The 25657-nt window shown below is 30.4% G+C and overlaps 6 protein-coding genes and 1 long non-coding RNA gene across 8 annotated transcripts; 3 read left to right on the top strand and 4 right to left on the bottom strand.

Moving 5' to 3' along the window:
* Positions 1–1430: 1430 nt before the first annotated feature.
* On the bottom strand, positions 1431–2775 carry LOC113790738 (uncharacterized). 2 transcript variants are annotated; one of them, XM_027340438.2, is made up of 3 exons: positions 2647–2775; positions 1748–2567; positions 1431–1684 (listed from the first exon to the last, which is right to left on the bottom strand). In XM_027340438.2, exons 1-3 carry the CDS (start codon positions 2767–2769, stop codon positions 1431–1433), a joined length of 1197 nt encoding a protein of 398 aa, XP_027196239.1. In that variant the 5' UTR covers positions 2770–2775. The 2 variants fall into 2 exon arrangements, with proteins under 2 accessions (XP_027196239.1, XP_027196238.1); XM_027340437.2 differs by having other exon boundaries at positions 1431–2567.
* LOC142645498 (uncharacterized) lies at positions 2466–4252 on the top strand. The gene is made up of 3 exons (XR_012846628.1): positions 2466–2580; positions 3213–3341; positions 3521–4252. It is a non-coding gene; the product is annotated as an uncharacterized LOC142645498 (long non-coding RNA).
* Positions 4253–5118: 866 nt separating this feature from the next.
* On the top strand, positions 5119–6409 carry LOC142645499 (uncharacterized). The gene is made up of 2 exons (XM_075821812.1): positions 5119–5225; positions 5292–6409. The coding sequence occupies exons 1-2, from the start codon at positions 5122–5124 to the stop codon at positions 6358–6360; spliced, it is 1173 nt and encodes a 390-aa protein (XP_075677927.1). The 5' UTR covers positions 5119–5121; the 3' UTR covers positions 6361–6409.
* On the bottom strand, positions 6385–7559 carry LOC113790782 (uncharacterized). The gene is made up of 2 exons (XM_027340484.2): positions 6854–7559; positions 6385–6694 (listed from the first exon to the last, which is right to left on the bottom strand). Exons 1-2 carry the CDS (start codon positions 7509–7511, stop codon positions 6411–6413), a joined length of 942 nt encoding a protein of 313 aa, XP_027196285.2. The 5' UTR covers positions 7512–7559; the 3' UTR covers positions 6385–6410.
* A 296-nt stretch (positions 7560–7855) lies between these two features.
* On the bottom strand, positions 7856–16519 carry l(3)80Fj (lethal (3) 80Fj). The gene is made up of 5 exons (XM_027340503.2): positions 16259–16519; positions 10076–16203; positions 9879–10022; positions 8448–9815; positions 7856–8383 (listed from the first exon to the last, which is right to left on the bottom strand). Exons 1-5 carry the CDS (start codon positions 16374–16376, stop codon positions 8006–8008), a joined length of 8136 nt encoding a protein of 2711 aa, XP_027196304.2. The 5' UTR covers positions 16377–16519; the 3' UTR covers positions 7856–8005.
* A 61-nt stretch (positions 16520–16580) lies between these two features.
* LOC113790803 (putative enoyl-CoA hydratase echA8) lies at positions 16581–17677 on the bottom strand. Its single transcript, XM_027340506.2, has 2 exons — positions 17256–17677; positions 16581–17189 (listed from the first exon to the last, which is right to left on the bottom strand). Exons 1-2 carry the CDS (start codon positions 17607–17609, stop codon positions 16635–16637), a joined length of 909 nt encoding a protein of 302 aa, XP_027196307.1. The 5' UTR covers positions 17610–17677; the 3' UTR covers positions 16581–16634.
* Positions 17678–17807: 130 nt separating this feature from the next.
* Mtp (microsomal triacylglycerol transfer protein) lies at positions 17808–22381 on the top strand. Its single transcript, XM_027340505.2, has 5 exons — positions 17808–18327; positions 18937–19367; positions 19435–20577; positions 20644–21893; positions 21976–22381. Exons 1-5 carry the CDS (start codon positions 18141–18143, stop codon positions 22169–22171), a joined length of 3207 nt encoding a protein of 1068 aa, XP_027196306.2. The 5' UTR covers positions 17808–18140; the 3' UTR covers positions 22172–22381.
* Positions 22382–25657: the final 3276 nt, after the last annotated feature.

Below are 25657 nucleotides of genomic sequence, written 5' to 3'. Positions count from 1 at the left end.
TTGATTTATTTGCGATTTGGTTAGTTTACATTGTTGGAATTGTTCTATATTATGTACAACGAACTCGTAAGTTGTTCGGAATGTAACTGTATCAACACGAGGAAAGAAGAATGCAAATTTACCGAGAATGCCCAACAATGTTAATATTATAGCGAAAGTTGAATATTGTCGAAACAATTGTTTAAATGATTTAATTAGATAGAAACAAAATGGATCAATCATCCAATATTGTATGTAAGTTTCATGTAACATATAACTGATCATTCCAAACGTTATTCGCATGGAAAAAATTGACAATAAAACAATTTCGAATGCATGCTTTATTTGATATCGTTGATTATGTCGAAATTCAACAATTTCTTTAAATTGATAATAAAATAGATGATGAATTTTCCACATCATTTTGAATTTCAATTTAAATCCTATTCTGCTACAAATAAATGTTAACTTATCAGTATGATGATGAATACTGACGCATTTCAAGAAGAATACCTTTTCTAAATTTTACCGGTTTGGAAGAAACTATAATAACCATAAAATTTTTTCTTCTCAACTATCAATTTCGCAAATGAAAAATTACTTTTTAAATCGAACTTCATGTAATTAAATTCAATAACAAAGGTTGTTAATGAAAAAAACATAAAAACGATATGATGATTAATGAATTCGCTTAATGAACTAAACTTGGTGAAAAACAAAGGTGTTGACAAAACTAAATTGTTCAACAACGAAATTATCTCCTCCACTTTCAAAACAATTTTTTTGGAACTTTAAAGTTAAAAATTAAAGTTTTCAAAGCCCAATTTTCTATTTTTAATCGATTTACCTGGCAAAATTTATGGGATGGTTTTTTGGTTGTTGTTGTTTGGATGAATGAATTTGGTGGTGAAAATAATTCAAGGATTTTACCTTGTTTTAATTTGAAATAATATTCGGTGTATTTTGTTAAACCTAGATGGAGTACTTTGTATGAATTCTTTTCGGTTATGAATCATGATTGAAACAACAATAGCTACTTTATATTTCTGGAACATCTTTCCTTTCTGTATAAATTATAATTTTACACCTGTAGAATTTCATTCGAAATTTTATTTGAATAATTTTTTGTTCGATTTAAAATATAATTCTATGTAATTTATTGGTTTGATAAGTGGTGCTGCTATACAAATATTTTCACCTTTTTCACCTCAAACACAATATTGTTCAGGTTACATATCTATAGTGTATTGTCTATGAAAATAAATCCTAAATTAAAAAACAAACAAGAAATGTAAATAAAAATCTGAAACGAATTGTCATTACAAAGTATATTTTTCAAATTGTGATTGAAAATTTGATAATAACCTGCGTGAATAACAAGTTAAAGTTTCTTTTTTGTTGTTGTTATTATCATAAATTATTCTTATGATTACAATTAATAACAATCATCATTATGTATTAGTAAAATTAGCCATTGGTGCACGATTTTTATCCACACTAACCGAACATATTTCGACACCCGAATCAGTAAGACGACGTTCAATATAGCTGGTTATATTACCGGCTTCATCACGTTTAACTTCGACAATTTCACGTTTAACATTTTCGCCACCCGATTTGAATTCTTCGAATCCTTTTTGTACACTGCTTATCATCCGTTGTACCGTAGTGTTACCACCGCCAACAGCATCACCAATAGCAGCACCTAAAGTATCCGGAAATTCTCGTTGAAATATATTAAATTCATTCTCAATATCGCCAAGGTTACTTTTGAAACTACCACGTAGTTCCTTTTCCAGATCTCCGTAACGTCCTTTAGCATCATTGGATAGCCGATCTATATCGCCACTGATTTCACGTTTAGCATCATTCAAACCGACACGTAGATTATCATATTCACGTTCGACACCATCACGCAATGTCTGTGCTTCATTCAACAGAACACGTTTAACGGCAACGAATTCTTTTTCCACATTTTTACCAGCCGTTGCTTGTAGATTTCCGAATTCTTTTTTTACCGTTTCTACTTCATCATCGAATCCAGCTTTAACATTACCCATTTCACGTTTAATACGGCTATATTCACGTTCAGTTGAATCGGTTAAACCACGATTTAAATCTGTAAATCCACTTTTTACGTCTGTCACAATTTTTTCAATAGTTGTATCGATTTGTGGACTATTTAATGCCATACTTGATTCTGTATCATCTTCATCAGATTTTTCATTATTTTTTTTACAACGACGGCTATCAGCATATGTTTTACCATAATCTGGTGGCTTCAAACGATTCATACGACATAAATAATATAAATAGATAATCGAACCAATAAATAATAATAATGCAAGCACTAAATTTGTGCCAGTTAATCCCGGATGACGGAAAAGGAATGTAACTCCATGAGCAATTGTAACCAAACAGAATATTATAGCAAATGTTAATACCATACAAAATGATTCGAATGCAACACCACGAATACCGATAACCAAAAATATCATTGCAATAATATCGATGATCACTGTAGCCGCTAATAATGGTGGATCATTCATGAATTTTGCTATATCAATGCCAAATGTTATCATATAAAACTAATTATAAATGGTAAAAAAATGTCCAAATTCAATTAGATTTGAAAAAATGAAATTTGAATTTTTTTTTCATACTTACAACAAAACAGATAATCATAAATAATAATAATATAGCTTGTACGGAACGAAAACAACGTTCATAGCGTCGGAATTTTTCCAATTTTGAATACGAATAATATTCATTTGAATCTTGATTAGCCATTTTGATTTGTTAAATTCTGTTGAATTTAATTACAAATATTTTAAGAACAATTTTTTCTCAGCAAAGGTCAATATTCCTTATTCATCACAAACACATTAGCGAAAGCGAATAAAATGACCAACAACAAAGAAAAAAATAACGGAAAAGACGAAAAGGTCACTTTAAATTAAATCGTAATAGTGTAATCAATATTTCATCGATAAGTTTTCTTTCCAAACACTTTTACTTTATGATTATGGTTATGATATTTATTTTGATAATAATGATCATCATCATCAAATCTGAACAGAAAAAAAAGAATTTCATTTTTGTTCGTTTGTCTTTATTTTAATGTTGTTTTTCTTTTTGTCTATCAATCTAACTATCTATATATATCTATCATGGGCGTCATACGAAATTGGATTTGAATGATGAAACAAAATCATTAAATATACAATGACAAGTACTACCACCACCACCACCACCATAGGCACCAAAATAACACCAGAATTGAAACCAATGTTATCCAAATCGTACCAAAATGTTCACCGTTCAATGTGAATTACAAATGAAAATATTATAGAAAAAGATAGGTAAAAATTCAATGGAATAAAATGCTTGCTTGCTTTATTATTACTATGTGTATTCGTTTGTTGGTTGATTTTGTTTTTTTTTTTTTGCATTTAGTCGATTTTCTTGGTTGTAATTATTCTATTATATGAATATAATGGTAACTCCCTTTTTTTATTTTTTTTACCATAACCGAATACAGAACAACAACGAAAAAATGATCGAATTCGTATCCTTGGCAGCAATACACCAACCAAAACACCAGGTATGGAATTTAATTGACTATCACCAGGAAAAAAATACTTGGTATAAAAAAAAATCTTGGATCATTATCATCATCATCATTCGGAAAAAAAGTGCGCGAGCAAAAGAAAAAAGATTCAGCTGCCACTGCAATGATCTCAAAAGAACGTAACCATTTGAATCATGGATCCAACAAAAAGAAAAATGTTCTTTATTTTCTATCCAAAATGAATTCGAATGGTACCATAGATACAGCCATTATGATAATGATGACTGACAACGATTGTAGTTCAAAATACATAAAATAAAATAAATATTTGTCGCAAACAACAACAACAAGATGTAATATATTTATTTCGAATAAATAAAGAATGCGCATTCGAAAAAAAATCGGGAACTAACTAACCAAGTTGAACGAAACTGGTTTCGTTTACCATTGTGAATGATTTTTTGTTCAACAATAATCACCTTCACCCGAATAATATTTGTATTCTTTGTCTGTCATGTTATGGCTATGGTGCATTGCAGAACTTTCATTATGAAAATGTTACCACCACTGATCAGATTTGATTCTATATCGTTAAAATCTGGTCATTCCATTCGACTGACTAGTGGTGGTTCAACTTGTCAATTTTTCTGAAACTACAGCAGTTTTTTCGACTGATAGTTTGACATTCAATCTGTATTTTTTCTTCTTTGCATTCCTCACTCTCTTGCTATCCAATAATATTCCGATTCAATTCTATTATATTGTCTAATGGATCAATTGTATTTGATTAGAAAAATGCAATGTAATAAAACTAAACATACAAATAGAATAGAATTTCTAATTCATCAGTTTTTGATTTTTCAAACGAATGGATTTGATTTAAAATGATATCTCACAGGAAAAAAATAGGGAACATTATTTTTTGCTAATCTTTTATGGATTAGTTGATTTGTTTATCGTTTTGGATAACATAAATTATTGAATTTGGCTGTTGGTCGGGAAGCAAATTTGAAGATAATTGATAGTTAAAGAAACCGTCAATTACCGTTTCGATTTATCTGCCATCTATAGTCGTTCAAATCAACATTATAATTTTAATTTCAAATTTGAAACAATGTAATGAATTATTATGTAATGAATTAATTTTATTCATTCGGTATAATCGGTATTGGATAATTTTCATGATGATATTTCTTTTTTTAATGATATTCATCAATGTTTTTTTCTGACTATTTAAGATCAAAATTAAAAGAAAACAAAACGCACTAATTATTCAGTATCCGTGTTGTAAAAAAAAAAAAAACATTTTTTTTTGATGTTGTCCTTTAATTATCATTCAATATCGATCATGTTCGTTCAAATTATTACATATTCAATGAGCTATTTAATTAGTTGACTATAATATTGATACAAAATAATTATTATCATTGAATTAAAATATTCTTAAATTTTATTATTTACAACGATAGATAACTTGAAATTTATTGATTTTTTTCATGTCCTTAGCATTTTTCGATTCTGTATTCGAATGAAATCGTTTTTTGTTTCTTGATGAATTTCCTCATTCATTTATGTTTTGTACGCACTTAAACACGCATACATCGTTTATTGTTAAAAGTATGGAAAAATCTGGAATCAAAAATTCATTATTGAAAAATTTCATCTTTATCTATGGGTAAGTTATTGAAACCAAAAAGATTTAAGGAAAAAAACAAAATCTAAAACATTTTCAATCGATCAGAATATATGCTATACCTTTGCGATCATATGGATGGCAAAATATTCATTGGATATTGATAAATATTATTATCAATCTATGGTCATTTCTATATGTTTATGATGTAACAACTGCCGAAGTTCAGAAATTATCAACACAAGTCAATGAACAACCTTTATTTATTTATTATGTAAAATTACATCATCATGTTTTAATGCCAATGATATTTACCAATTTTATATGGCATTATTTTCGTAAAGGTTATCAAATAATGAAATGTTTTGATCATCCATTATTAACAATTACAATGTATCGTTATCGATCGCAATCATTGTTCTATGCTGTTTCCGTTGAATTGTTTATGAACAGTGTTTATATATTAAGTCGTTGGAATTTAATACGATCCTTTTATTCGACAGGTGATTGGGAAAATGTTTATGTATTCATTTCATTCTTTATATTTGTCTGTTATCTACGTATTACATGGTTATTAATGTTATATCAACAGATTTTTATCAATCTAACATTGAAACAATATCAGGAAACATTTTTACACGATTGTCAACGAAATTCGAATATTATTTTTCATAAAAAACGTTTATTTATTCATGTTAAAAATCTTGCACAATTAAATGGTCATATACAAAAATTAATGTCGCCAATATTGTTCATAGCATTTATTAGTGAATCATTACATGTTGTCGATACATTGAATCAATTTTTGATCAAAGGTTTTTTAAATTATTGGAATAAAGTTATCGAACGAATTATACGAACATTATTATATATTGGTATTTGTTGGCTGAATAATGAAAATCTACATCAATTTAGATGTATACAGAATTTTCTTCTATGTCGAAAAAATGATCTCAAACAAATACAATTATATACACATAATAAAAGAATACCAATAATGATTAATGATCGTTCAACAATGGCTATTTATTCAAAATTTAATTCATTAAAAATTTATCGTGAATTATTTCAATTACCTGTACATTATTTATTCACCATAAATGCATCTGTTTGTCTAAATTGGTTCTTCTTTCTCATCAGTTATGTATCGCTTATCTATCAAACACGAAATCAATAAATTTAAAATTAAATAAAATAAAAATTGTCATAAATAAAATTAAAATTTATTCATTTATTGTGAACAGTTCTTAATCGGTTGTTAATATTCTGATCATAAATGTTGAAAATTCTTGACCATAATTTCGATAGACCCATACTTTCACCGATTCTATTCGTATTATTGTTATTTAAAACGTTACCAAATAATCGTCTAGAATTTGTCTGTATTGTTCTCTGCATTTTTGCCATACCATTCGTAGCGGTTGTTTTAGCCTGACGAAACATATTATTAAATATTTCTCCAATATCGGTAATTGATTGTCGTTTTGTACGTTTTTTGATCATCAATTCATCTTTTCGATTATTGATTTATTGAATTTGTATACAACGATTCATATGAAAAAAATATATAGAATTTCAGTTTTATTCAATCACATTAAATAGAAAAAAAATCGATAGATTCAATAATAAATTCAATATTTGAAAATTCGATCAATTGCCAATTTCATTACCTGGTTCAAAAGTATCATTATCATCATGATGATGGTAGTGATGATGATGACGATTACGACGACGATAACGTCGAAAACGTTGCTTATTATAATGATCTCGATCATTATCATCATCTCCAGAATCGATTGGACGAATTTTCCAGCGAATTTTCATTTCCGCAACAAATCCTTGAAATTTTGACGAAAATTTTTCCAATTGATCATTTTTCGGGGAAATTTTCTTATCATCATCCTGATCGATTTCTTGTACTAACGAACTAGTTGACAATGTTGGTTGTATTGATGATGAATGATCAATCATATTCGATGTTGGATAACTGTTGTCCATATTTTGATGTTCAATATCTTTATCCATTTGTAACATCAATGCTTGTGGTCCGAATAATTGAGCCAATGATGATAAAGTCAGTGTTGGTGGTGGTGGTGGCGGCTGCGGAGACATCAATAATGGTTTGATTGAATCAGGAATTCCAACAATCAACAATTGGTTGACAGGAATATCAGGCATTTTATCTCCATGCGAAAAAGTTGATCCATATGATAATGGCAATTGTTGTTGATCGATTTCAAAGCATTCAAATGAAATTATCATCATTGCCATAATGACAATGATGATGACAGGAATCCTGATCATTTTGGATATTGCCATCATAATCATCGTGTTAGATAATAAATGTAGATACTAAAATGAAATACAAAATGATTTTATTCAAAGTTTTTTATATTAAAATTCAAATCAATCAACACGTTCAACCAATTTCAAACGAAAACAACAAATCGGCTGATTAAACATTCATTCGTTTTGGAACATCGATTTTGATTAAAATCCAGGTACAATCAATCATCTGTACAAATAAACAAAATTGAAAAAAAATCTGTTCAAATTATTAGCAATGATTATTGTCAATTATTATTCAATTCAACAATGGTAAACAACTTTTACTTTTTTTTCAAAGAAAACTAATTTTCGAAAAAAATCGACAATCATCATTCAAAAGTAAATAATATGAATTGCAAATATATTTTTTTTTATTTCAATGGGAATCAACTTAATAAATGGTTTTTTCTGTTGTAAAAATTAAAATTTTTAAACGATAAACACAAAAATTAAAAAAAAAGAATGGAAGAATTTACAAATAAAAATTAATCATTTCAAATCTCTTCTGATGTTACAACACGAAAAATTAATGTTTCATCAAATTCTTCTTCTTTGAATTCATTTTTAAGTACACTTTTCTTGATTTTTGCTACACATTCTTGTAATGATTCGACGGCTCCAGAACCCATTATTTTAAGACATTTTTCCAGAATAGGTGAATTTTCTTCACGTAATTTTAATAATGATATTAATGCTTGTTCAGCAAATGCTCGTACTGCAGTATTCTTTTCTTTTGTACCATTGACCAATTGCGGTACCATTAAAAGTAATACCTGATCCGGTATATCTTTGTTGCTAGGAAATCGATTTGCCCAGAATATTGTACCTTGATTCATTGCCTGTTTAACTTCATTTCGTTGATGATTCATTGTCTATAAAATATTAAATGAAAAAAAATTGAAACACATTTTTATAGGGATTTATAAGAAAACAAACCTTGGCATAAGTATGAAGAAGATTTTTATCAATAACTAAATCATTTTGTAATGAATAATGAATAATATATGTTGCGCATTTGATGCCATAAATAGCAAGCTGATAAATTGATGAGCTGATCAAGCTTAAAACATTTTGATGTATCATTGTCGACCAATCACTGTTTCGACCTAAAGTTCGATGAGCAGCATCTTTCAATGCAATTGCTAGAACAATAGCCCGAAATTTTCGTGCATGTTGAATGAAATTTACTTCATCCTGCAATAAAAATTTATGACCAATTTCATCCAATAATTCATCATCGACAACTCGACACAACGCTCCGATGACCGGTGCAGCCGTTTGTTGAATTTCATTTTTCATTTCTTCTTTATATTCGTTGGCATATTCATATAGTTGACGATGTACAGATGAAGAAAATCGCTCGCCAGCTGTAACAATAGCTAATCTAAGTCCGAAGAAGCCCGTTTCTTTCAAATAAGGTGGTTCAATTGGACAACTCTTATTCAATGCCAATAATTCGGTGAGAAAAGAATCTGGTTTCGGATGAATCGGAATGAATCGACTAATACAAGTCGCTGCTTGTAATCGAAGCGCTCTTTTCGATTCAAACGATGATCTAAAAAATATCATCTGAATTTGTGGATAAAACGGTTTGAGGAAAACACCCATCTTCATCAACAATAATGAAAGAACATCGATGACAATGATTTTTACATCATCTTTTGGATGATCACATAATAATCGCAACATAGAGCCACAAAGAATCATAGATGATGGTTTCAATGCTTCGGGACTAGAATGTATGACAATCATACGATGAGCATTGGAGCCAATAAGACGAAGTTCGAAATTATTTCCAGTGATAGATTTGTTGAATAAAATCAATAATGCCTGAATAGCTTTGTTGAACAAAAATCCGGGAAAATAAAAATCAGGATTATCAACATATCGATAATTGCTTGTTAAAGGTGAATATGAATAGGTAAATACACCCATTCGGCGATAATTTTCCGGTAATCTTTCATTCAACGTATTATATAATTTACGATAAACTTCCGGTATAACTTCGACCTGTTGCCATTTATCAAGATTTTTAATGATTGCAGCCATTGCTTCACTTGCTTTAGATAAAATACATTCATCATTTGAAGCAAAAAAATCTATCAAATATGTCAATATTGTTGAATTGAATTCTGAGGTTGTTCCGGGTTTAGATTGTTTACAATAATGTGTTAATAACATGATTGCTGCTCGTTTTTTATTTAAATTATCGGATTTACTTGCATCCAATAATGTTAGTATTACAGTACGAGCGCCTTCTTCATCCGATATTGAAACTATTACATTTTGACAATATTCCAATTGCTAAAATTAAAAAAGGAGAAAAGAATTAGGGGAAAATTTTTTGGTTATAAATAATGACAATACCTCATTAAAATTCGGACTATTAAACGATTCGCTCAATGATGACAACAAGGGTGGCATAACAAGATGTAAATGTTTAGAGAAAGATTCACCAGCGACCGAAGCAATTATGGACAATGCTCGAGTATTTACCGGTTTTGTCGTTAACTGTTTTTTTGTGAAAAATTATTAAATAACTGATTGATATAAAAGAAAGTTACCTTTGGAATGAGATTAGGTAGAACTACTCGACTTTTGTACGAGATTATTGCTTTCAAACTATCGAGAACACGATCACCATATATTGGATCATCAATATGATTCAATAAATAATTGAGTATATCGCTCAAACATTTATCACCGATTGCTGAATGTAAATGATCAAAACTTTGTGCGGCTGCTTGTCGTACTTCGGGTAATTCATCAAACAATGCTTTGCGTACAGTGGCGATAAAATTATCGGCAAAAGCTTGAATCATTTCTCTACTGGTAGAAATGATTATTTCACTAAGACCAATGCAAACACCTTGACGTTGATCTGGTCGATCTGATTTAAGACCATCTTCAAGAATGGGTATAATTTCTGGTAGAATACGTTCACCAAGTTTGCGAACCAAATCACCCAATGTTCGAGCTCCGATTTGTTGTCGATCATGAGAATTACTGGCCAAACATTCCAACAGTAATGAAAATAAAACAGGTAATATTTCACGTAATGTTCTCGGCGTATTCGGAACAATGACTTTCCAAACATGAAGTGATGCTTGTCGAACTTGTAATGACACATCAGATCGACCCATATAAAGACCGGAAAGAACACGATTTCGTCGTTCTTCTCCTAATGCATCGATCAAGGCTTTATGTGATTGATCGGTGCCGAAATTATCATCTTCACTTTGTGATTCGGTGGTCATCTTGCCCGTTAGACCAGTAATTTTGAACAATAAATCACCAAGAAGTTGAACTGAACTATAACGGATTCTCCAATTTTCATTGAACAATCCTCTTTCCAATTCAGGTAACAATAATTGAATGGCTGTTTCAGCATACATATTGACAATTCGTTGACCGGCACGCAACGAAGTTTCACGAACAAATTCATTTTCATCGGCTAACGCTTTAAGTATAGGATTGATAACTCGGCTGATGTAAGAAGCAAAATGTTGAGTAAAAACTGATGGCAAATAAATGTAAAGCATGATGAAACCATCTTTCACATAAGCTGGTACATCTGGATTTTCTGTAACTTCCAATATTTTGGGCATATATTTGTCCAGATGTTCTTTGCCCAAACCACCGAGAACTTCGGCCAAACCTTGAGCTGCACCAGAACGATCAACTGAACTTTGTTCTGAAATGAGCATTCGTTCTAACCATGGTCGTAAATCATCAAGTATTTCGTTTCCAAGGCTACGAACCATGGCGCCCAATGCACGAGCAGTAGCTGTTCGAACTTCAGGTACTGGATCTAACAATGAATTCTTCAGACCAGGAATGATTGACGATAGATATGGTGACAGATCTTTGCTCTTAGCCAAGGCATACATATTTCCAACAATTTGTGAAGCCATTTTTCTCGTTTCAGTTGAACGATTTTGAAAAGCTCTTTCGATCACCGGCATGATCAAAGCCAACGATGGTGGATCAATAACATGAACGAATTTCGTTTTCATCATAACGTTCAAACATTCATTGGTTTTATTGGCCGGATCTTGTAGAGCATTCAATAAAACAGGGACAATTTCTTGAATTTCTGGATTTTTGATTACTGAACCAATTTGTTTCAATGCTTCAGCTGATGATCGTTGAACTTTTGGATGTGAATCATTCAATACATCCATTAATTTAGGTACAATTTTTGGCAAACATTGTGATAATTGTCTTGGGGCACAGAAAGCCATTGATCCAAGTAGTTCGATTGAACTTGTTTTCTTACGCCATGAATCATCTTCAAGAGCCGTCAATATAGCTGGATAAATTAATGTTACGCCATAAGCAGTCAAATTCGACATAATTATTTTGGCGGTATCATCAGCAGCTTTACGAACACGTGTACTGCTATCACCAAAACAATCCAATAGATAAGGTAAAATATGTACAATGTATGGTTCGAACAATCGGCCTAACATTCGTGATAACATTTCAAAAGCGAACAAAGCACCTTCACGATTATTTGGTTTATCTTTAGCTTGTATGGCTTGAGTCAATGCATCCATGATTCCCAATTTATTGATTGATAATATTCCAAGACCTTTGACAATACCGGCTATTCCATAAGCTGCTCCTTTACGTTCACCATACGAATCTGATTGAAATAAGAATGCTAGTAATTTTTGCAATAAAGCTGGAGCATCATCTTTGAATTTAGGAATTAGATATTGTAAACAATTAGCCACAGCTTCTTGCACTATTTTCGAAGGTGTCGACAAAGCTTCAACAAGTTTACTTAGAATTGGTTTCAATTTTGGATTATCACTTTCAATATGTCTAGCTAATGTTCCCATCAAAATGATAACACTTTCACGAACAATATCAGTTTCATGATCATCCGGTGCTGAATCTAAGAATGTTTCGAATGATCTGAGAAGATAGGAGATATTTTTTTCACCATGAACATTTACACATCGTCTTCCAGCATCAAGCATTGCTCGTCTAACTAATTCATTTTGATCGCTTAATGCTTCTGGCACAAGAAAATTTATGAATAATTCAAAAAGGTTATCGTCAAAAAGATGAACAATTTTTTCCAAAATGTATGCAATTGTTAATCGTGGTTCATATTGATCAGTTTGATTTTTGGTTAATGGTCGACCAAAATTATCAAGCACTGGTTTGGCAGCTGCAGCTTTCATTTGATAAAATTTTATCAATTTTGTATAGCATTCTGGCAGTTCGGATGAAAATTCTTCTATTAAAGTTTTATATGCTTCAGAAACTGGCTGTGTCATTTTTAGGTTGATAGAATCTATATCTTCATCAAGAATAACATTCAAAAACAAACGATTCGTAGTAAAATGACATAGTTTAAAAATTTGATTCGAAAATGCTTGACAATCGGGTAATATATCGAATTGTCCGATAAAACAACGATGAGCTAATTTTTGACGACAATATTCATTGTCCAGAAATAACAATACCTGTTCAGTAAGTATGAACAATGATTCAAAACTGGTAAGACGAATAAGATCATCTTGATGTGATGTATAGCTAAGTAAGACAAGTATATCACGAGGATTTGCCGTTCCACAACCAATTTCATTATTAACACTTGTGACCACTTCGATCAATGTATTGGCAACCAATTCATCACAGCCAGTATCGGCATCTTCATCTTCCATGAATGCAAATAATGTCTCCAGTATTAATTTTATTGGCAAATTTCCAGGATTTTTAAGATTATCTTCTTCTTTTTCCGTATAACAACGCATCTTAGCATGTTCGTTGATGATTAATAAACATTTCTCGACAATTTTTTCATAATTATCTGAATCAGATTTGTTCATATCAAGTAAAACAAAACGAAATAATGGAAATACGAACGTGAATGCCGGTGTAGTCAAACGATTATTTTCCGTTTTTTTAACTAATTTTTCATCATAATTCTTAATATTTGGACATGTTCTATCGTAGATATATTCGATAATTTGTTCGACTAGATCGAAATAATTTTTAGAATTATCTTTCGATCTATACAGGTTGATTATGGTGTTGATGATAATTTGAACGTGTAAAGAATAATTTCCATCCACTTTGATTATGGATGAAATCATCATTTTTGAACTGATTGATCGGAAAAAATCAACAGCTTTTTCAAAAGTTAAATATGATGCAAATAGATTGACATAAGTGAAAAGGACATCCTTAAAATGAATAGATGCAACCATTGGATTCGTATCGATTATGGTTGCTAAAAGATCGGTTTCGAAGGAAAATTGTTCATACAGACTATTCAAGTGATCACGGATTTTTTTCTCTTTGGCCATTTCTTGTGCATAAATTTCTTTTTGTTTTTTCGAAAATTTTGCCGGATCGAATTCGGGCTCCTGATTTTTTCGTTTCTCTTCAAGTTCTTTACGCAATTGAATTTCGGCTAATTGTTCTTTATGTGAATATAGTTTACTTTCACGTTTAAGATTCTTATCGTCTTGGATACCACCAGCTTCAATTACTGCAGTTCGATTATAAAGATGTTCTTCAGGCGTTTTGAAAATTTCAAAATCATCTTCGGTGATTGATTTGAATTCGGTAAGATGTTTATTAATATCTTCATAAATGGTCAGTACAAAATGTTCGGCAAAACAATGGGGATTCAATCTCATTAATGTTCGTGATAAATTCAATCTTGTCAAACGACCAAACCATTCCTCGAATATAATTTGTGTAAATTGCTTAAAATTTCTATCAACAAATTCATCGATTTTAATTCGATCCGAAAAATGTTTATGAAGATAATCCTTAATGAAAAGATTGGGATTTTGTCGAAAAATGATTGGATGATGGCAAAGATGTAGGATTGAATTAAACATTTTATCATCTTCATATAGATTACAATGATTTAGCAATGCTTGCGCACATCGCAAAATACTGTAATTATTATTAGGTTGTTGTTCCGATTCCATTTGTAGATTTTCTTGATATAGATCATTAAATATTTGAATCATTTCTGTTCGAAATGATCCATCTTCCTGGCAATAAGCATTGAATTTTTCAATAGCATTATTACGTATTGCTTGGGATTGATGACACATTAATAAAACAATAGCTTTATAAAGAAACGATTGATTATCTTTGTTCAAATTTTTTATATTACGAATAAGATTGAAAATAAAATCAATCAAATTGACAAGATTTTCAGGGGAAACTTGTACAATAAATTTATCGGTCAAAAATGTAATAGAAACCAGATTTTGTAATGATGAGAGAAAATTTTTCATCTTTTCAGCAAGATTATTTTTCAGATGATATATTTTGAGCAATAAAAGTGAAGCATACAGACTTTCAATTACCATCGGTAATTTGGTCAAAGCTGTTGAAACATTTTTTGCTGAATTTAGAATGAATGTTAAAATAGAATCGTCAATCTTGTCAATATAAGCATTTGGATTTGATTCGAATGCAATGATCAAACAATGGTACAATGTGGTTAATGTTGGCGGAGAAGAAGATTTTGATTTGGCGAATTCTTTGATGTATTTCCAAAAAGAATCCGGTAATAAATTTGACGATGAGTGTTGAATCCAAAGTTTCATTTGTTGAAATAATAAAACAAAAGACGATTCAACAGTTTCTTGTTTCGACATTTTTATCAATTCTTCAATTGAAATATGTAATAATTTTTGTTTGCCACTGACATCATCAACTTTGGCTAATGATAAATGACCAATCGATTTTATAATGGCATGTCTATGCGCAAGAACGGTCAATTTTCCTTCACTACCGTTATAAATTTTGACAAAATAAATTAAGGCTGATTCGATTGCAATGATTTTCGTACATTTTTGAGACACAACTTTCACCGCTTCCAGAGATTCTTCTTGAAGAAGTTCATTTTTCGAATGAAGATGAGAGCCCAATATTTTACAAATATCATCCATGAAATCTGACAAATCGATATTAAGATGCTCAATGATATGGACCATAAGAATTAGCGATATTTCCGGATTTCTTAGAATAGCTTTCTGCAATGATGGTAGAAGAATTGATTGAAATTCTTCCCGATTGATTTGTTTCAATGTATGCTGAAAACAATATGAATCATATTGATCGGTTAATTTGGTTTTGGAAAGGATTATATTTTTGACCAACAAATCTATTGCCGTTTGTTTGTAAGATTTGATCAAATTTATTTGACCGATGTCTGTCAAGAATCGAAACAAATTATCCCAGAGAATCGAATGATTTACATTAGATGATGATAAACTGATCCCCTTCATGATGGTCAAATAAGCGTTCAATGAATCTTCCTTCATTAATGAAATAAACTTTTTCAGACACTTATAATTTAAATCATTAAAAATTCTGTTTTTGAATCGACCATAATAACCGCAGATAATCGATTGACTTTCAATCAATAATTTTCGTTGATTTTCATTCAATTTATTCCAATCAAACAAGGTAAAAAGTTTTACGAAAAAATTGATCTTTGCCGATACGGATTTCGTTGGAACTAAATTTTTTACTTGTTCAATATGTTGCATTAACACAATAAATAATGCCTGTGTGAATTGATTGCCATTTTCGTGGGCAATACGAAATAATGCTTCTAAAAGATCTTTGCGAAATTTTGAATTGGTTCTTGAATCAAGCAAAGACAATAAAAAATTGATTGTTTGTCGATAAACAGTTTCATCTTCAAAAAAATAATACGCTAGTTAGATTAATTAACTTTTAATGATAAAACTAACCTATTTCATTTTTATTCAGATATTTGATCAATGAAACGATATGATTCGGCTGCAAATTCGGTGACAAATATATTCGATTTAGAATATCATCGAGTTTTTCAACAATGTCACCATCCATTTTCCTGAAGTTGACACTGTATAGATGTTTGATAACAGTTTTATTCTATTAGAGAGATTGTAAAAGAATGAAGAATTTCGATCCAATAAAAAATCAAAATATCTTAAAAACCATGAGTTGTCTTAAAGCAGAGCAATTTTTCGGCTACAAATTCCGGCCAGCAAACACATGTGTGAATCAACAATAAGAATGTCTGTTCATAAATGAGGTTTCTAATAGAATTTTAAATTTTATTGCAAAAAAATTAACCGCGATTTTTCAAACACTAACATCTACATCGTAACCGATTTTATCAAGAACAAATTTACCATGTTTGCCTACACCATCTTTGAAGCGTTTGGCTCCAGAAATGGCTTCCTTGGCAACAATAGATTTGGATATCTCAAATTCTTTTTGAAGTGCATCATCCAATGAAGTGGAATCAAATGTAGCATAGTAAGCTGAACGACGATCAGCACGAAGACATTCGTTTGGAAATTTGACCAAAGATTGTGCCAAATTGAATGCTTGTCCTAAAGCCGTTCCAACAGGCACTAAACGATTAGCGATACCAAAATCAAATGCTTCTTTGCCGTTGATTCCTCGACCTGTCAAAATTAAATCCATTGCTCTGGAATGTCCAATCAATTTACTTAATCGAACCGTACCACCATCTAACAATGGAACACCGAATCGGCGACAATAAACACCCATTACGGCAGTTGTTTCCATCACACGAAGATCACACCATAGTGCTAGTTCGAATCCTCCAGCCACTGCATAACCATCGATTGCGGCAATAACTGGTTTCGATGTTAGCATCCATGTTGGACCCTGATCAACCAAAAGAAATTATTTTACAAAATCACAATCAAAAACGTTATTATACAACATACAGACCATCGGTGCAGGAGTGATTAGATTTTCGACAGTAATTTCATCAATATTTGACAATTCTTCGAGATCATATCCGGCACAGAATGTTCCGCCAAAACCATGCAATACAGCAACACGATATTCTGGATCATTATCGAAATCTTCGAATGCTCGTCGCAATTTTAAAGCAGTTTCACGATTGATTGCATTTCGTTTTTGTGGCCTATTAATGCCGATCAATCGAACATGAGATGTTCGATTTTCTACTATAATTTCGTCTTCAGTTTTTGATATCGTTGAGGATAGAAATCTAATGGGAAAATTACCTGTTCTATTCCGAACGAAATTCGTAAGAATTTTTCTACATGTAATCAACATTATGAACCAAAATTCAAATTGGAACAATCCAACAGCTGGTCAATAATATTTATTGATGCATCAACGCTGGCATCTATTGGCCGAACAATTAATTTTATCATTATGAAATGAATCTTATGGTGATATCAAATTTTTTTCACATACCAAGCATTATTGTTATCATTGAAAACCTAATCAATTTAAATATTGTTGTTGGAAAAAATGTTCGAAAAATTCCACGTCGTCACTCACTTGAATCGAATATATACGGGTCGATATAATCAACTTGTTGATTTGGAATGTATATTGAATGAATGTTTTGATCATCAACTAAAAATCATAAGGTTGTCATGCAACAATTCTGACCATCGCTCATTCATTCATGCCGAAAAAAAATAAACAACAATAACGACAACAACATACCTGGTAGTTTTCCACCAAAAAAAAAAACATCTATAGATATACTCAACCAATTTCATTTGTTAAATATTAATTCAAATTATTTAATCTTTATTAATTTGTCTTTTTTAAAAATTATTATTATTATCGGTCATGAAAAGTGAAAATTATTCATCCATAAAAATTACTGATCATTGTGATCAACAACATTCATTTGTCTTTGATTTACCAATAATATTCGATTCTTCACACAAATCTATACACTGTTACGGTGGAAAAACATTGTTTTCATCAAAAATTTTTATTTTTATTACTATTGTTATTGCTTTGATACTGAAAGGTAAGTTGTTTTAGAATACTTAAAAATGAGAAAGAAGAATGTGAATCAAGGACAAAGACAAAGACAAAAAAACCCAATCAATCAATTACAATACTGAGACAGGTTAGATTTTCGAATCGGTTAGGTTGATATATTGGGAATTGTGTGTGGTTGTTGTGTGTGTGTGTCAAAAAATGTTTAATATGAAAAAAAAATTTCAATAAGCATGAACTTGACCCAACAGGGTTCGTTTCATTCATTCATGATAATGATCAAATTCCTTCAAATTTGTCTCCGTTTTAAATGAAAAAAAAGGGTGTATCTATAGACAGTTCAGGCATATTGATGGCAGTCCTGATTAGTCATTTTTAAAATTGGTCTTGTCTTAAGAAAAATCATTTAATGTTCAAAATATATACAACATAGTTATTTAAACAAGCGATAATGTTGTTGTGCGATTCATTCACATTTTTGTTTGTTTATAGATAAGACTTATAAATTAATTTGATTATCAGTAACAGAAAAAAAATTTAATTAATTAATTTTGAAAAATGTTTCAACAATTTTCCATTGTTTGGATATTATTATTAATTTTATTTACATTATTTACAAATATTCATTTACATCCAGCTCCATCCGGTCAATGTCATGGATCATTACCTGGTCTTAAATATCATTATGAATATTATACAAATATTATTTTAAATAATAATGATAATTTGGAACCGGCTGGATTTCGTGCTAAAGGACAATTATCATTGGAAAATGTTTGGCAAGATAAACATGGTTATCTGGCTTTAATCGAATTATATCAATTTAAATTTCAACCACGAGAATCATCTTCAACTGAAAGGTTTTTCGGTACCAATTCTGCAAATGTTGATCATAATTGGCCACCAGTTTTAGTACATATCAATGGTCATGATGGTCATCTACAAAATTTATATGTTGAAAAATCTCAGGATAATCGCCATCATTTAATTGAACCAATACAATTAAATTTAATTGTTTCGATTATGAATGCACTTCGTAATCGTCGTGATCAAAATACTGAAAATCAGGTTAGTTTCTTTATCATCTGAATTCATAAACTAAAATTCCATTTATCCTAAAAAAATATGAAAACAGATACTGCCATATGAATGGGAACTACAAGGACGACATTTGATTCGGCGTAAATCGTCTAAATCCGAATTACTAGAAGATTCTGGTAAATATTCATTATTGGCACCAGCGATTACGGATAATTGGGAAATTGATTCGAAATTGGCTACTGATCATGACATTTCTGAACATGTAAAAGGCTGGCAAAATGTTACTTTGGAGTCGAAAATCTATCCGAATGCACATTCGAAATTGTTTGTCGATTTTGAATTGAAATTGATCGATCAGGATAAGGATAATTCCGAAATCGTTTCAACATTATCAAAAGCTGAAAGTATTTCACAAGCTGTATATTTGTTTGGACATCATATACGTTCAAAACCGATGGCTTCAATAGGTCCCAGTCATTTTCAAGCTGAACGTAAACCATGTCAACCACATTTTTGTCAATCATTGTCCGAATTTATTCAGGAATATAAACGTTCATTAGCAGAAGATCATTCATTGGCTACGAATTCTATGTCGGTAGCATTTCTTCGTCTGTTGAATTATATTCGAATAAATTCTCACAAAATTAATCGTAAAGATGTGGCTAAATTATTGCAACAATTAGAAAAATCCCGTGAAAATGATGGTAATGTTTGGAGTACATTGATGGATACGATTGCCGCTAGCCGTCATGGTGATGCTATGCTTGCTGCTTTAGATCATCTAAATCTACCAAAATGTCAAGGTAATGATCGCGTTGGTGATTGTGAACGATTTCTAGTCGTAATGGCTATTTCTGGATCAACTGTCGCAAATATGGGCTCATCTTATGTAGCAGAACATAGCCTAAGTGTAGAACAAATATTGGATTTATTTGTTCCATTATTGAGTGATGAATCTTGGGCCGATCATCGTGTTCGACATTCATTTGCAATGACCATTTCCACATTGTTACATTCATATCAAACTTATGTGAAAACAATAGCATCTGAAAACAATCAATCAATCATTGCTGATCATATACCATATGAATCTAGTCGTATGACATTGCATCATCATTCTAGTCCAACACAATTTGTCGATGTTTCACCTGAATCAACCGTAAAAGATGATAAACCTGAATTGAAATCTCAAGATCATGATCGTCGACATCATCAGCAAAAATTACAGCAAGTTTCGGTAAGAAAATTTCTATATTAAAATCTATTAATCAATCAATAATGATCATTTTTGAAATGATCAAAGGAAAAAATTATCAAACATTTACAACGTGATTTGGATAGCTGTAAAGATGTTGAATGTCGTATCGTTTATTTGCATGCATTAGGCAATACTCGTATTATTTCAAAATTTGGAATGCTAAATACATTTAAACGTTATGTGATCAATGGCAGAAAACGAGAATCTGTAGCAGCAATGCGTGCTATGTATGATTGTGTGAAAACGGAATTCGAATTGAATAATGTAGATATAAATGAAAAATTATCCATACGTTTACGGCAATTATTGGTTCGTATTGTGTATGATTCGAATTTGGAAACAACAACCCGTTTGATTTCATCGGAATTATTGGCAAATGTTGTTGATCGACAAGGTGATATAACCATTGAACTAATAAAACATTTAGATAAATTTCCATCAGAATTGGCAACAATGATATGGAAACGAGCAGTAAAAAATGTATTGCTGAAACGTCGTCAAAATCGTTTACCCGGTGTTCAAACAGAAAATTGGCATCTCCATTCGAAAATTTTATCCGGATCTTCTGCATCATTCAGATATGTAATGGGTGGAACTGGCTATGCAAATGCTTCTTATGGTGTTTTTCTTGAATTATTGAAAGGAAAACTACCAAAAGAAACATCATTCAATGTGGACATTAGTCGTGGTGATCAAATGCATCAGGAAATTATTAATGTTGGTCTGTTTGCACGAGGTTTACAATCATTTGCTGGTGAATCTGATGATAACGATGGAAATGATGAACAAGAAATGTCCACTCAATCATCGTCTGATGAAGAAGAATCAACAATGGCCGGTATGACATTACATGTATTGGGACAACAATTACGGCCATTGATATTTTTTCGTTCAACTTCGGAATTGATGGGACATGTTTGGTCGGGTGCTGGATCAGAACCAACAAGCGTTTTTCGTGCCAATTTATTGCTTGCCGATTATTTGGATGTTAAACCATTGATCAATGGATTTCTAGTTGAACAAACATTAAAAGGTGTATTTTCCATTGATCTTAATGGTGAAATACAGATTTCAATATGGAATCGAAATTCTCATTCAAATGTTCAAACTAAAGGTGCCATATTGTTTCAAGGATCTCAGGAAATTTATGCAGCAACTGATCGTACAAAAACTTCGGCAAGAAAAATGTTTTCATTTGGTGCCGAAGCGCAGCTAAATTTCATAACCGATTTTGATTTCTATTCATCACCATATCGGATATGCATACAGATTACGCAACCGGAATTTATTTTCAGGTTTGTTACAATAGATTTTTTCCTTTTTTTTCAATTTTGTCAACCATGCATTTTTGTTCATTTTTTATCATTTAAATTGCAGACATAATACTCGAAAATATGAACAAGTTCATTCTGATCATCTACATCGTCGTATACATCGACGTTCATACAAAATTCCGGCCAAATCATATATGTTAAATCGTGATAATAGTGAAATGTGTGCTTTGATGAACGGAAACGATAATGATGGTGGTGGTGGTGGTGGCCAAGAGGATAATTTTTTCAGTTTTGATTAATAAATTAGTTAATAATTTTCAATTCTTATTATATTTTTTTTAAATATTATAAACTAAACTAAAACAAAATCATCAACATTCTCGACCTTGATACTGATTGATTTTATTTTTATAATTTTTATATTTTTTTTAACAAAAAAACTAATCCATGTTTCTCGTATATTTGTTAATGTGAATTCTAAAATAATTAATAAAAAACATTGTTTTAAATATCCTTTTCAAAAAAATGATTAGGGCAATGTACATGGGTGTGTTAACGTGTTAATTTTTTTCAACAAAATTGTGTGACATATAGCACACGAGGTGTCACAAGTAAACAAATGAAAAATAATTTTCAATTTAAAAAAAAAAAAAAAACATTTAAACAGAAAAAGCAACACAGAAACATCATCATCTTCATCATCAACCAAACTTGAGGATTTTCTCACCTCTATGTCATCATTTGGAAAAGTAATGATGATAATAATAATTTTCCATTCATTGACAAATATGATTATCTCAAAAAAGTTTTTGGTTTTGCTAAGGACAATGTACTAAATGGAGAAAAAGAAAAAGAGAATCTATCGATTGCCTTTTTTTTCCAATGAAATTTTTTTTTCTTGATTTAAATCCTATATATAATTGGTTGTAGATTTATTATTATGGTTTTTGGGATTTAATTTCAAGATTTTTGCTGCATCATCATTTTTTTTTTGTTTGCCTTCTTCTGTAGATGATGTCTGTAGATAATTGTGGCTCAATATAATAATAATAATAATAACCTGATTAGATCATCATGCTGAGCGAAGCTTTATATTATTAGCAATATAGAAACAAAATGGCTAATTTTTGTTTCGAGGAAATATGAAAAAAAATCCAACCGAGAAACAAAAATAAAAAAATCAACCATTTGACGATTATGATGATGATGATGATGATGATGATTAATAATTGATGATTAAAATATTCGATGTTTCTTATGGTAACTCTAAGCTGCTTGCTTGTTTGAAAACCAAATAACCACTTCAACGATAAAACAACTGGATATTAACTTGACGAATTTTTTCTTCTTTTTTTTTTCTTTTTTTCACAAGATGTTAAAAGAAATAAATTAACGTTTATGGAAATATATTTATTAACCTGTTGGTTTCTTTATCCAGTTTATCCAATCAATCGATTCGAAAATTAAATTTTTAAAAGAAATTATCATTATCATTATAATCGTCGGCATTATAATGTCTGTGTGTGTGTGTGTGTGTAATGATTATCATCAAATATTTATCATAATGATGATGATGATTATATCGAGTGTTTGAAGCTCAAAGTTCATATCATCGATATCAATTAAATTGATTGTACTTAATGATGTTATATCCTCTTATAATCGATTATCATTTTATTCGAATTATATAAATACAACAGACTTACAGACACATAATAAAATTATAGAATAATCAAAAATTGAAAAAAAAACACCCTAAAGTTATAAACATTTTTTAAAAATCATTTCTTCGTTTATATGGAATCGATATACAACAAAACTTTCAATTGATCTTTATGTCGACCAATTTCATTGTCCAACTAAAAAGTTTTCAATTGTTTGTTTATAACGAAGCAGCTTCGAAGTTAAGTTTCCAGGTAAGTTCATTCTTCCATTTGAATATATTATATACTTGAATTAAAATCAATAGAAAAATACTTGATAATAGAAATTGTTATTGAAAGAATAATAATTTTTCTTATAGAATGATTTGATCATGATGATGATGACGATGATCAAAATGCACTTAATTATTTTTGTTTGATTCTCTTGTTTTTTCTGGTACAGTTTTTTTCTTCTCTTTTTTTTTTGTTTGATAAGATAAAAAAACAATATTGAATGATTCGTGATAAATTTTGTTTTTTTTTCTTCTCGTTATTAATGAACAAACATTTTCTTAATTATTTTTTTTTTTTTGGCCTGGTGCAAGTAATTTAATATTATTTAAAAAAAATTTTAAAAGGTGACAATTTCATTTAAAACATACAGACATAAAAAATTGTACCATAAAAAAATGAATGAATGAATGAAACAAAACAACAAAGTCTTTCGTCAATGATGAATTTTCGTCAATTTATTTAGTGTTCGTTTTATATATCAAATCATCGTAATAATTTTCAAATGTTTTTTGTTTGTTTTATTTGATTATGATTCCCGTCCTTTTACTGGCTTGAGATTGAAATGGCAAAAGGGTCTATCAATTTTTTTTTTCCCATTTTACATTTTGTTTTTTGTTCGATATAATTTTTGTTTTTGTTGATTCCCGTCTTCTTATACGTTCTTCATCGTATGATATCTATTTTTATTTCATTTTTCATATTAGATAAATAAATGTTTTTCAATGTTTTTTTTCTCAAACAAATTCATTTCCTATTGTTTTTGTTTTTGTTGTTATTATCGATTCAAATGTGTTTTTTTTTTGATTCGAATGTTTAATCATTGAACGGTTTAGATTCCTTTTTTTTTCTAATTATTCATTACTTGTTGCATCAAATAATGCTACTACGATTATTACTATACCGAAGGAAAAGAATCATCATCATGTGCCACTACTATCGCAAAACGTAAATAATATTTTTTAAATATTGTAGCCATTATCATTGTATGATAAATATAGTGGTACCTTGGTTGACGAACATTTCTGTTAACGACGGTTGTTCAGGAACCGATCACCGTCGTTAACCGAGGTACTACTGTATATTTGTTTGTTTTTTTCAAACGGAATCTTTTCTTCCCTCTCTCTCTCTCTCTCTCTCCGGTACCATCCATCTGAAACGTGGTGTAGCTCAAGGTGCTCCAACATCGCCCTTGTTATTCAATTTATCGATCAATTTTATTATGAATGAATTAACAGAAAATATTATTCAAAGTTCTTACGGGTATTTTCTGGGTGATTGGATCTCTGCCATCGCTTTTGCTGATGATTTAGCAATAATTGGAAATAATGATCAAAATGCCGCTGCACTGGTTGAAATAGCTAAATCTAACTTCGAGAAAATCGGTTTATCCGTTAATTATTCCAAAAGCAAAACCATATCACTAATTAATGGTATCATTAACACATCGAGTGTGAGTTCCGGGTCAAATTTTTTTGATTCAATCGAAAAACTGAAAGATAATGAACGTATCAAATATCTTGGTATTGATTTTAATTCGCAAATCGTCTTGGACAAATCTGCTACGCTGCAAAAGTTATATTCTAGACTCAACTGTCTAGCCAATTCACCTTACCTACATAGCGATCAAAAAATTAATCTAATTAATAAATATATTTTTCCTTCGGTTGTTTTTCCAATCGAAAATGCTCCATTGAATCAACTATCAATGGACTTCTTAATGGACATAGACAAAGCTATTCGTTCGGCGGTAAAAAGTATAATTCAAATTCCAAATGATACGCCTAATGAATTTTTTTTACGCGGACAAGAATTTCCGTGGGCTAGGTCTAATTCGTGCCACTTGGGAAT

This window comes from Dermatophagoides pteronyssinus, unplaced genomic scaffold (assembly GCF_027571235.1).
Source record: "Dermatophagoides pteronyssinus isolate colony J.1.1.1.1 unplaced genomic scaffold, Derpt_VIB-CSIC_2022.12 sq0013, whole genome shotgun sequence".
Lineage (NCBI taxonomy): Eukaryota > Metazoa > Arthropoda > Arachnida > Sarcoptiformes > Pyroglyphidae > Dermatophagoides > Dermatophagoides pteronyssinus.
This window is presented reverse-complemented; position numbering and strand designations above follow the sequence as displayed.

Excerpts from the sequence above, each read along its gene's own strand:
- Mtp (XM_027340505.2), top strand. The coding sequence starts at position 18,141 with ATGAAAAGTGAAAATTATTCATCCATAAAAATTACTGATCATTGTGAT. Across the intron at positions 18,328-18,936 it reads TATTGCTTTGATACTGAAAG|CTCCATCCGGTCAATGTCAT; the intron begins GTAAGTTGTTTT and ends ATTTACATCCAG. Across the intron at positions 20,578-20,643 it reads AAAAATTACAGCAAGTTTCG|GAAAAAATTATCAAACATTT; the intron begins GTAAGAAAATTT and ends AAATGATCAAAG.
- LOC113790738 (XM_027340437.2), bottom strand. The coding sequence starts at position 2,769 with ATGGCTAATCAAGATTCAAATGAATATTATTCGTATTCAAAATTGGAA. Across the intron at positions 2,568-2,646 it reads TTATGATTATCTGTTTTGTT|TTTTATATGATAACATTTGG; the intron begins GTAAGTATGAAA and ends ATTTATAATTAG.
- LOC113790782 (XM_027340484.2), bottom strand. The coding sequence starts at position 7,511 with ATGATTATGATGGCAATATCCAAAATGATCAGGATTCCTGTCATCATC. Across the intron at positions 6,695-6,853 it reads TAATGATACTTTTGAACCAG|ATGAATTGATGATCAAAAAA; the intron begins GTAATGAAATTG and ends ATAATCGAAAAG.
- LOC142645499 (XM_075821812.1), top strand. The coding sequence starts at position 5,122 with ATGTTTTGTACGCACTTAAACACGCATACATCGTTTATTGTTAAAAGT. Across the intron at positions 5,226-5,291 it reads AATTTCATCTTTATCTATGG|AATATATGCTATACCTTTGC; the intron begins GTAAGTTATTGA and ends TCAATCGATCAG.
- LOC113790803 (XM_027340506.2), bottom strand. The coding sequence starts at position 17,609 with ATGTTGATTACATGTAGAAAAATTCTTACGAATTTCGTTCGGAATAGA. Across the intron at positions 17,190-17,255 it reads TAATCACTCCTGCACCGATG|GGTCCAACATGGATGCTAAC; the intron begins GTCTGTATGTTG and ends TTGGTTGATCAG.